General features: G+C 41.0%; 1 protein-coding gene across 7 annotated transcripts in view; it reads right to left on the bottom strand.

Moving 5' to 3' along the window:
* Positions 1-1398: 1398 nt before the first annotated feature.
* Positions 1399-12529, bottom strand: part of NDRG1 (N-myc downstream regulated 1) — an 83001-nt gene continuing 71870 nt past the window's right edge. For all 7 annotated transcript variants that reach the window (XM_081012712.1, XM_081012713.1, XM_081012711.1 and 4 more), the window contains exons 10-16: positions 12182-12285; positions 11435-11491; positions 10105-10156; positions 9248-9295; positions 5097-5132; positions 4491-4542; positions 1399-3078 (exon numbers count right to left, since the gene is read on the bottom strand). In XM_081012712.1, the coding sequence (XP_080868838.1) occupies positions 2813-3078; positions 4491-4542; positions 5097-5132; positions 9248-9295; positions 10105-10156; positions 11435-11491; positions 12182-12285 (615 nt within the window). In that variant the 3' untranslated portion in view covers positions 1399-2812. The remainder of the gene's footprint in view (positions 3079-4490; positions 4543-5096; positions 5133-9247; positions 9296-10104; positions 10157-11434; positions 11492-12181; positions 12286-12529) is intronic.

Below are 12529 nucleotides of genomic sequence, written 5' to 3'. Positions count from 1 at the left end.
CTTCAACATAGCCAGAGCCACCCAAATTAGGCACATCCCTGATTTTCCTGTGTCACTGAAAAAGGTGCACATCCTAGTGTTCATGTGAGGCCTGGCAAGTTTGGAGGTTGCTTTGGGCCTGGTCATCCTAAGCTACATGAGGTGAAGAGTAAATATAAATGTGGTTGTGGGGAAAGTGTTCCAGAGCAGAATACATGCTATGCTTGGAAAAGGTCCCATCGGCAGGTAGGTAGAAACAACTCCTACCCGACACCTTGGAAAACCAGCACCTGTCAATGCTGACTGTATATAATTCAGTATCATGTGTCCAACCAGTCAACTGGATACTTCTGGATCCAGAACCCACAAACTTATTTCCAACACCTGACTGTCAGTATCCGACTCTGAATATGGGCATTCTGTTTAGCATTGTGGCCAACGGCCATAGGTATAGTTTTCTCAATATGCCCAACTAGTGGCCATCATCACTTCTCAGGGTATGCAGTAAATTCCAAAAATGTGCTGTCAACTAGTACTTCCACTTTTTTGTTTTGAAACTACCACCAATTTCCTTCGTTGAGTGACCCACCATTATAGTAACATGGGCTGGGGACAGAGAGAAATCTATTTGCTCAGCCTGTACAATTCATATTACCTGCTTTCATAACCATTTTTTTAAAAAGCAAAAGCTAACTAGTCCAAATGAGTTAGGCTTTGCATTTCACAAGTCCTTTTATTGGTCTTTTCTACACCCTTTCTGGTGTTCTATCCTCTTTGAGATGGGTCAACCAGAACTGCAGCCATTTGTTATGAAGGAAATTAGGGTCATGCTTTTTCTCTTCTTTTACACTGCTGCCAACTAAGTTGACATTTACAGCAAGCTGTCCATCAAACAGCCATGTTACCTTTCCTGGCCAGAAACAGCAAATCTCACACCATCAGCATTAAAATATGAAATTCTCAACATCAACATGCTTTACACTTGCTTATATTAATCAGGCAACACAATTTTGTTTCCCAGTTTGCATGGTTCTGACTACTCTGGATCTTGAATAATTTGTTGTTATATGCAAACTTATCTATGGCATGGCTCACCCAATCCAGGTCATTTTAAAAGTACTATCAAGCTCCAGTACAGAACTAATTTCTCCCCAATGTGAAAATGGTCCATTTATCCTCATCTTCTGCTTCCTGATGTTTAACCCATTGATGATCCATAAGAGAATGCACTCAAGGCAGTTTAAGTGATCCATACAAGTAGTGAGGTGCATTTTCAACCACCAGAGATGGACTTTCTGTTGTGTAGGGTCAACTGAAGTGCAGGGCCAACTGAAGTTGGAGAGTCAAACTCATTGGTTTTTTAATCCTTATCTCAAAGATCACCATCATTTTCAGGACACAAAATAGATGCAAAACCACTGCAAAGTTACAAATTTATTTTTGAAATAAATACAAATAATTCATTAATAAACTTTTCTGAAATAGACAAGTTTCACCTCTCAATTACCATCTGTTCTTCCTCTCCGTGAACCACCTAAGAAACTCTGCAGTTGTCATTTTAAAAATAGGTGATTTGCCTACACTAGAGCTTAGTTCTCTTTGAAATACCAAAGATATTCAGGTGTAGAGATGCTTGACGTTTTAAATGCTTGATACCCCAAAATCATGAGCCATATTACAAATTGTGAAGTAGCAAATAGAAAGCCAGTGAAAAATAATCTGTAAAAAACAAGAACCATTCTATGCTGGAAATCTGTTGCGATGCCCACTGCTCCCCAAAATACAGCTCTGCAGACATTAGGACAGGCTGCAGAATCAATACACCTCTACATTCACAGTCATCAAAATCTCCATTGCAGTCACGCACTTCTCGCTCATGAATAGTGTGGAAAGTATTCATCCAGAACTAGGTCTTAATCCTGAAATGGTAAGGGGCTGACCAACCTGGCTGCTGACTATAGAGCACTTTATAATCATTACATAACTTTTCCACCTTCTAAGTCAATTTACTGCTGGTCCCCCAACCACCACACGCATTGCCCTAAGTGGCCACAAGGCCAACTGATTTTGTCATCTCCAAACATCCTTTTGAGGTCCAAAACGTAAGACCAAGTGCCGGCATGCTTTTGACAATAATTTGAACCTTGGCCTTTACTTGCTCAAGCAGTTTTAGTTCTAAAAGGAGAAAGACTGCCACTAAATAGCATGAAGGCTTAAGATTTTGTTTGCCTGAAATTGCAATACATTCCCTATTTTAATTATATATATATATATATATATATATATATATATATATATATATATATAATCATGTAGGAAAACAGGCCTTGAACACTACTCACAAGGCCAGACACAAAATCTCATTCGATTAATATGTACAGATTTGAGTAAATCCACCTTCAACCTGACTTTCAGACTTTTTCTAAAAGTCTCCAGTCATGCATTGTTTTCCCCAAAGCAAATTATTTAAAATCACATTGGGAAAGGGCTTTTTTTAATAGTGTAAAAAGGGGAGGGGGGGCAAGAGATGGATCATCTTCAAAGGCTTTGTTTCTGAACAAGATCCTAGGTAGCTTAGGTTTCAATCTTGGTGATCAAATGCTGTTAGCTTCACCACTGGACAAGTTTTAAAGCAATCTAGAATTAGTTGGAGAACAGAATAGCAGCAACCTCTGTTAAGGGAACAGAGAAACTTGAGATGCCTGCTTTATTGGTCCCTGCTGAACTCTAGGTGGGGGACAGAGTCATGTGTTACAGAAAACACTTTAGGTTAAGTATCAAGATACACAGTAGGTGGTGGTTAGGTCTCACTTCCAATTCAAGCCCCTTTCATTTAACAAGAAACTTCCATCGACTTGGGGCTGGGCTGCTCAGTGTTGTTTGCAGAGTTGGGAGTGAGCTCAATGTGAGTGTCAGTGTGAGCACGACTCCGGACGTTATCGCCAGTGTGGGACCTGCTCCTGGCACCCTCGCCAGTGTGGGCTCTGCTGCGGTTTCCTTCACCAGTGTGGGACCTGCTCCTGCCCCCTTCGAGGGAGGAGACACTGGAACCAGATGCTGTGCGGGATCTCATCAGTCTGGTCATGCTTGCAGAAGGCACTGAAAAGGAAATGCAAGTGACGGGTGAAGATTTTTTTTTTAAAGTCCTCCTGTATTGGTTAATGCAAATTATGAGGATCAGTGACCAGAATAGGCAACACACAAGACATAAAATTAGATATGGAAGTGCATGTAATCCAAGGGGTGGGAGAAATATAAGGTAAAGGGACCCCTGACCATTATGTCCAGTCGTGACCGACTCTGGGGTTGCGGCACTCATCTTGCTTTATTGGCCAAGGGAGCTGGCGTACAGCTTCCAGGTCATGTGGCCAGCATGACTAAGCCGCTTCTGACGAACCAGAGCAGCGCACGGAAACACCGTTTACCTTCCTGCCGGAGAGGTACCTATTTATCTACTTGCACTTTGACATGCTTTCGAACTGCTAGGTTGGCAGGAGCTGGGACCGAACAACGGGAGCCCACCCCGTTGCAGGGATTCGAACTGCTGACCTTCTGATCAGCAAGTCCTAGGCTCTGTGGTTTATCCCACAGTGCCACCAGCGTTCCATAAGGGAGAAAGATACAGAATATTTATAGACTATTAATAAGATACATCAGGGAAGGAAGATGTGCTTGCATGAAAGAGTTTAAGGAAAGCACACAGCCAAGTCAAGGAACAAGACCCTGATGTAAGATTTGAGGGGAAATTGGCCCAAGTGCCTAGGAACAAAAATGGATTGCAGCAGGAAGTGGGTTAAGAAGGGAGGTTTGAAAGCCTAAGGACAGTAAACCACAGTGCTGAGGTCAAAAGTGGCACTGGGATGTATTTGTGTGTGTGTGTGATGCATATGTGGGGCAGTGTGGTGTGGTAGTTAGGGTGCTGGACTACTGAGTACAACTCAGCCATGAAGCTTGCTGGGTGACCTGGAGCCAGTCACTGCCTCTCAGTCTCACCTAATTCACAAAGTAAATCAAAATCAAGAAGCAAGACTGGGAGTTCTGAATAGGACAATCATGAGGCGGATTCAAAGTATGTTGACCACAACGTACTTAGAACTCCCCTTCAGACCTTTCCGCTTGATATCAGAAGGTCTAAGCCAAGCAGGCACTTGTAGGGATGTGAGTGGTGAAGCTTGTGTACATTCCATCTCCCCAAATGTATATAATAATAATAATAATTTATTATTTATACCTCGCCCATCTGGCTGGGCTTCCCCAACTCTGGGCGGCTTCCAACAAAATATTAAAATACAGTAATGTTCACCATAAACACCTGAACATGGCTAATGTGCTGCTCCAGTTTGGGACAAAGCTGATATCCCTTTAAGGGAGTCCAATACCGATGCACCCAAACTTGTACATTTAAAAACCCAACAATTCTAGAACATAACTTTCGCCAACAAGAGAGAGCTGTTTAGTATGGCAGCTTAAAAGGACACTGCACATTTATCTCGAAACAAACGTGTACTTACTGTATCCCATGCCCTGTATGAAGTACTTGAAAGCTTCAGCGAGCTTTGCAGGCTGTTAAAAGAAAATACCACATTTTTAAAAAAGTTGCAAGTTACCAATGGCAAACTGTTTTCAGTTTTGGACTCCAATCTTCCAGTTACAGTAAGCCATGGAAATTTGAAAATGCTACTATGGCATGGTATCACTGCTAGGCCAGAAGCCAATTTTCTTTAAAAAGCGTGTGCTTGTTAAAACTCCTGCTAGTGGGTACACATAACTGAGCAAGAAGACTAGAGGTTTTTATGTGTGTAGAGAGAAGTGCAATGTATCTATGGTGATCTTTTATTGAGAGGGTGGGGACCACCATATGGAGGGCAGGGCTACCATGGAAGCATTTTAGAAAGGATGTATATTTTAGAAAGGGGTTGCAAACAGAGTTTGGCATTCTGTAACAGGGTCTCTAAGAAACCCATCACTGCAAAGCTATAGTACTCAAGGCCAAACCAGTAATACTAGGTTTTAATTCACAGCAGAGTGTGATTTCACTCTTGTCATTGTGTTCCCCACACCTTCAAACATTCTGGACTTCCCCACCCCAGCATGCATTCTGTTCAGTAAAATCTTACCTGAGAAACCTGAGGAAGACCACCACAGTCAGCCATCTGCAAAAATGAATAAAAGTATCAACCAATCATTTATTGTGTTTGACTAAAATCCATTACACATTCAGTTACAGATCCAGCGAGTCATTAAAACCTGTTAAACAAAATGCAGAGATATACATCCATTTACAATAGGTCAAATTAATTTATCACCTGCACAGTTTACAGCATTGTCTTTTATACAGCTAGCACGAATACTTTTAGCAGCTTTAGGAAATAGGGCTCTTTCGTATGTGACATGCGGATCACAGTCAGATAATAGCCAACATTTTTTCACTTCAGGGTTCTGTCCCAGTAGCGGTGCCAGCATCTGTTCCAAAAATCTCTTTTTGGGGTTTTGATAGAGCTGACAATGGAGTATATTATGGGGGAGATATTCAAGTTCAAGTTCAAGTTTATTGCGGCCAAAGCCAGTGACACTAAACACCACAAGATCAGACAACAGGAAATCAGCAACAACTTCAGAAAAGAAAAAAGGTTACACAAGGGAACTTCGCAGTGTGCCATTCAACAGAAGAGATTTACGCTTCTTAATTACTAAAGTGCAAAATTTAGCCACCTCATATGATATTGAGCTTGAGGAATCTTCCAGGAGGTATTTTCGAAGAATTTCAGGGGAGGATTCCAAATAATATTGAAGGGGTATAAATTTTGATAGAAGCGGTAAAATAAGTTGAACTCGTTCTTCACTATAGAATTCGCAAGATAGAAGAATGTGTGTGACAGATTCTACCTTATTAGACATACAAGGGCAGAGACGCGCATGCATTGGAACCCGCGTGAATTTGCCGTACAGCACTGCTGAGGGCATTGTCTCAAAGCGGGCTCTAGAGAAAGCCCATCTATAGGCTTCGTTAGTGATGTTAGTTAAGTAAGGGGCAGCTGCAAAATTAGGCCAAGCTTTTAAACATCTATACGTCTCTGGGAGTAGGGCGCCTTCTTGTTGTAATTCGATATCATAAAGTCTCCGAGTGATAGTAGCTTTTGCCTTGTTCAGAGTTCCAATAAAAAGATTTTCAGGGTTTAGGCCAATTTGTTTGATCTTGTTAGTTATTTGCATAAGCCAAGGAGGATAGGGAACTGCGGCCAGGAAGCAAGGTAATAGACCCTTAGGATTGTAATGGATTTTCAGCCAGAGGGATATTGCTTGTTCCCAGACTTTTAATTCCACTCTGGGCAGTCCTGCCTCTTGCCTTAAGACTGCATTAGGTGTACACTTAGGGGTAGCAAATAATGATCTTAAGAATTTAGATTGTACTGTTTCAAGGGTCTTAAGGTTGGCAGAGGGGCTAATTTGAGAGCCATATAGAAGTTGGGCTAAAGATTTTGCCTGAAAGACTGTTAGGGCCATCGGGAGGAAGCCAGCTCCTTTCCTTCTGAATAATCTAAGGATAGCATTTGCACTTCTTTCTGCTGATATAGCTGATGTGGTCAAGTGTGTTAAGAATTTGGCATTATAAGAGAAAGTAATGCCTAAGTATTGGAAGGTCTGGGGGAGATATTCTTACCTCACCAACCCCACAAATACAATGTCTTAAATGCCTTAGGACATTTATATATCTTTCACCTAAGAGTGAGATTAAAATATATGTCTAAATGCGGGTTCTTTTTGTCTTGAGGAGTTACTTATTAAAGAATCCTATTTTGTTATACCAGATCTACAATCTACTCACAAATTCCCTCCAACCCCCCAGTAGCACCTAAGACTAGGGAGGATAAAAATCAATGTGTGTTTTTTTTAATTGATTTTTAAAAATTTAAATCGGATTTTAAAAAATAAAATGCTTTAGGAGGCAAAATCTTTCTAAAGATAGTTTTCTATTTAAGTGACATTATAGTCCAAAGGCTATTCACCAGGAAATAACGATTTGTTTAAAGTTTTTCATGTGTGCTAAAACTCAGTCTAAGTTTTTTTTTTTTTTAATTGTTTAACCACTTTGGTTAACAAACATGGATACATATGCTATAATGTTATTGTTTTAGTTAAATAAATTGTTTAAATTATTAAGGAAATGATTATTTTTCTCCTTCCAATAAAGTACAGCAGAAAAGTTATCCAAATATAAACAATAATTTCATAATTATCTGTCTATGTATTTCTGATAGTATAATCAAATCAGTCATTTTTGATGTAGCTGTAAAAACTACTCTGGAAATTTATTATTCCAAAAACGAAACCTTCCTCTGGTTGTAAATATTAAGAGGATGCCAGCAAGGTTGAACCTTTCTGTAAACAAATGATTTAAATCAAGTCTTACTGACTAGTGTTTTAAATCAAATCCACCCTGCTTAAGACTCATACTTTTGTATTGACATGTGTGAAAAGGAGTTTCACATAAGAAAAGCACAACTTCCGATTTCATTTGGGGGCAACGTGCTTCTGGTTTGAGGAGGATGCAATAGCCTTCTTGGGATAATGCTTGTGCAAGATGTCGACGGAAAGGGCAGGAGATGTGCAGATGCCAGAGCGTGTACACAGGAAGAGTTTAGGCTTTTTGCAAAGACATACCAAATTAGAATCAGCCAGACTTTTTTTTAAAAAAGGCCTTTACAATTAGAACAGTGTTTCACTGTGGTACAGATGTCACAGTGTCCTTTTGTAGATTAGTGACAAGCATGTTAAATCCCTTGGCTGTTCTGGGAGCATAACATTAATCTGTAACCTCAGGGAGGGGATCATCCCCTGAACGTTGTTGACCAATAAACTTGCTCTTCATCAAGAATGAGATGCTCAGCTTTTACTAACAAGGGCACTGCAACTCAGCTGTGCAATCCCACAGAAACCAAGAGGTCAGGGCTCATCATGCACAAGGCTACCTTGCTTCTGGTGAGGAAGTAATTCACCTTGTCCAGAAGCAGATTCTGCACATTACTGCTTAACAGACTGTTTTAGAGTGTACATGTTGTTTTTATTTATTTCTGGACTGGATGGGAACATGGGATGGGAGTGTGCTGAAAGTGAAGGATATGCACATTAAATGATAACAAATTCCTCAGTGAGCAGCTAGACACAAAATGACCTCATGCAACTAAACTACCTCATACAAGGCAGTGTCACGTGCTACTTTCCCTAATAGTAACCAGAATGCAGACATAAATTGGAGACAGATTAAATTTACAATGTGTCCAATCCTGGGGTAACTGAAATTCAGCACACTTATACGTTCTCATAAAAAGAGGATGGAGGCATCTAGTGGAGACCACTATTTCTCAGTTCCTCACCAGAAGTCCAACAAGGAAATGCCAATGCAGGTAAAAGCTGGTTTGCTTGCAAATAAAAATCAGTATCTTCGGGTAAACTAATGATGTTACAGATGATGAAAGAGGCAGCCAGGATTACCAATCTCTCAGTTCAGACTTTTTGATTTGACAGTATTGATACAGACAGATCTCACACTGGGCAGTCTTTAGATGAAGAAAGGCTTTAAAACAGGGGTCTCTAATATCTGATCTCTCAGATGTTCAACTACAACTCCCATCAACTGACCCATTGGTCACACGGGTTGCAACTGATGGGAGTTTCAAGTCCAACAAATTCTGGAGGGCCACAGGCTCCCCACCCCTGCTGCTGATTAAATGGTTTGAATTACACAACGGCATTACTATACGATACAGGACATTCAAATGACCAAACTGTCAAACACTGGAAAAACTCCATCAAGGGCCAAGGACTTAAGCTATTTTCACCATCTTTGGCATGGTACAGATATATCTTCTCACCAGCCAGGAGGCAACAATGGGAGGAGATGAACTGCTGGAGTTCATTATATGACCTTCTGAAACTAACTACTGGCAGGATTAAAATCCATTATGGAATGAGTTTCTGAATATAGTACTGGTAGCATTATTTTCTGATGTCTAACAATGCTTACTGTCCTAATGCATGTACAAAAATATAGGCCAGCCATCCTGTCTATAGTAGAGCAAGGGGTGGGGCCTTAATGCCGCTGCAACTTACAGACAGTGCCCTACAGACAGTGATTTTTTTACAGCTGTTATCTACAACATTCCCTGTCTAAGCAAGACACTTGCCAACAAGCAGCAGTCACTGTGTTTAAATACTCTAGAAAACATGAACTCCTCTGATTCTGGAGAAAAGTGCTTATGTTTATTACCTTTAAGAGTGTGGTCTTTGTTGGGTCAAGTTTAGCATTGCAGTCAACCTGTTTGGAAAAGGGAGGGGAGAAGAGTGAGCTTTATTTTTACGCTTAACACAAAAACGTTTGTAACACAGCCCTTATGGCTCTGACTTCAAAATGCCTCAGGAAGCAAAGACCCGCAAAGGCATCCCGCAACCTCCAAGCAGTGATACTGCAGATAGAAGGGAGCCTCCACAATGTGGTTAAGCCTGCAAACCATAGAATTAAGGACCAAGCTACACGTGATGCTAGTTGTATCACTGGTAGTTGTATTAAAACCAGAAACATTAGGAGCAGGGACACACCAACACCAATTGGGACTACGGTGCTTGGGGTTTAACCCTGTGTGTGTGTGTGTGTGTGTGCGCGCGCGCTAGCGTGCTAAAAGGAACCCTGGATAAGCTGTCATTTTCCAGACTTTATTGTCCCATCTGCAAATTGGAAGTATGGGCCACCTTACAGATTTGCTTAGAACAGCACTATAAATCACTTTGAACATTAGGAGATAAAAAAGATTCAATAATTAAAAAATTGATTGATACAGTGGTACCTCTGGTTATGTACTTAATTTGTTCCGGAGTTCTGTTCTTAACCTGAAACTGTTCTTAACCTGAGACACCACTTTAGCTAATGGGGCCTCCCACTGCTGCTGCGTGATTTCTGTTCTCATCCTGAAGCAAAGTTCTTAACCCAAGGTACTATTTCTGGGTTAGCGGAGCCTGTAACCTGAAGCGTCTGTAACCCGAGGTACCACTGTATTACAGTGCAATCAATGTAATGGATTCCCAGCAATGGATTATTGTGACACACCTCTAAAGCTAATCTGTACATACCACAGCATCAACTGCAGGAGAGCTGTCTCCAACCACCAACAGTGAAGGGCACCTGAAAGGAAATAACTGAAATTGCAGTCATTGCTATATAATTCACTCTCAATATACAAGATTTCTAAAACAAAAGTTTTTGTAACAAATTACTGAAGAAACAGACAGCTTCTGTATAAACCACAGAATCTCAAGATATTTGTTGGTGAGTTAACTGTCACTAAGAGGAATGCACAGAACTATTTGAAGCTGGAGCCAGCATATAGCTCAAAGAAATAATCCCCAACACTCTGGACGCAATTTCTTGCAGTACCGAACTACTTTGCAATAGCAAAAATACATAATCCAAACAAACAAATGAACCTCAGCCCCAAAGTAACAACGAGCAGGAAGAGAGGACATGGAACTATGAGAAAGGTGAAAAATAACTAGACAAACATCCCTTAGCGAGTTGTGTATCAAAGCAGAAAACAGTAAGGCAGATGTGATGAAACTGTCTACACCAGGCATAGGCAAACTCGGCCCTCCAGATGTTTTGGGACTACAACTCCCATCATCCCTGACCACTGGTCCTCTTAGCTAGGGATGATGGGAGTTGTAGTCCCAAAACATCTGGAGGGCCGAGTTTGCCTATGCCTGGTCTACATTCCAACAAGGTGGCTTGTGGGCATCTGATGTTACCCTTAATGGTAGCTGTCACTAAATCACAGTAGTTAAGATTCTATTTTGCTTCTCAAGCCTTAAGCAAATGTTTAGTTTCTTACCCATTTACAGCTAAGCTTTCATGATAATGTTTTGCACAACTTGCCATACCATGACACTTGTTTCTCAAGTCACAGCTCACTGCTGTGTACCTCAGTAACTGGGACAGCCCAGGAATAAACCACATACATCTCTAAGCGGTTAAGTCCTGTAAGCTTCGGTTTGTTGAGACATCAACAAGGTAGGAGATTAAGACATGCCCATGGCACGTTCTTCATAAATGAGATTAAAGTGCAAAGTATTCCCTTCCTTATGTTTGTTCAAATTAATACTTGAAACGGTATAGAAGAAGTAGCTGAGGAAGGAGGAGCTTGATTGGGTATGAAAAGGAGGACAAGACACAGTCATAAAGAGCCCTTTGAAGATGATAATACAATTATAGCTGGTATGTCTAGGGCATTGTGCCTCTTGATTCTGCCACTGAAATTCTTGCTATCAATTTAGTGGCAAAAAAATGGCAACCATGAGAATTATACAATCAGTTTGACATACCAGTTTTATCTATAGATTTGTTTCAGAAATTAGCCACAACCAGATGACTACAACAGAATTAAAATGGAATATGAAAAATCCTTACTGTAGAGTTACAACAGTTGTTCCAGGTATAGGCCGCTCAATGTCTAGATCTCTTCGGCTGAAAAAAAAAGAAAGAACAGGAGACAAGTAAGCAAAAGGCTTCCATTTAACTTCTAAGCACTGTTCCTATAAAAAGGCAAGGAGAAGCCATAACTCAGAGTTGATAACATGCAATTTGAGGGCCACATGGAGTCCCTAAGGCATGTGGTCCATGGATGCTTGTCAGAGTTGGGCTCTATTTCAGCTTTCAGTTCTTCGAAAAGACCTAAATATGTCGGATACCACCACGGCAAGTCCATCTGACAAAGCTCATGTTTAGAACGAAGACTGTGCTAGCAGCGGTCTTCAAGAGGGATCTTTGGCCCTCCAGACATTGCTGACCTATGATTCCAGTCTGACCCTGTTAGCATGCCACTGATCCAGGGACAGAGGAAGCTGCCTTATACACAATCAGACCATTGGTCCATTTAGCTCAGCATTGTCTACACTGACTGTCAGTGGCTCTCCAGAGTTTCAGAAAGGGGTCTCTCCCAGCCTAACCTGGAGATGGTGGGATTGAATCTGGAACCTTTTCCATGCAAAGCATATGCTCTACTACTGAGCTATGGCCCCTTTAACAAAATCTGGAGGGCCCAAGGTTCTTCATTGCGGATTCTGGAAGACTTCAAGGCATTCTGTGGCTGATTGGACTCAAATGGGTGCAGCTTGTTATCCCAAGTAATCCAGATGATCCCCAATAGCAGATTACCTGTTGTATGAGTTGACAAAGAGATGCAGATTGTTTTGATTCATATCATTGATGATGTGCTGGCGGTAAGTATGCATCAAATCCTGATGGTTGTGAATCTCTTCCTAAATTCAAAAAAAGCTCTCATTATATTTGGTAGATCAATACCGGCTTTTTATAACAGCTAAATGTTCTTTTCCAAGTGCTTCCTATACATCCGTAACCCCCATCCCCTCCAGACAGTAAAATACTTGACAGTAAAGTATGCAACATGGAGCCCTGTCTCCGAAAGATAAACAGCAACATGCTAGACGTTTTAGAACAGTAACACTAAAATAGCAGTTGAACTCCTGCCAGTATTGCCACATT

The sequence above is a fragment of the Podarcis pityusensis genome (assembly GCF_964106645.2).
Source record: "Podarcis pityusensis genome assembly, chromosome: 7".
In the NCBI taxonomy this organism is placed as follows: Eukaryota; Metazoa; Chordata; class Lepidosauria; order Squamata; family Lacertidae; genus Podarcis; species Podarcis pityusensis.
The sequence above is the reverse complement of the archived record's forward strand: the minus strand, read 5'-3'. Positions and strand labels throughout refer to the sequence as shown.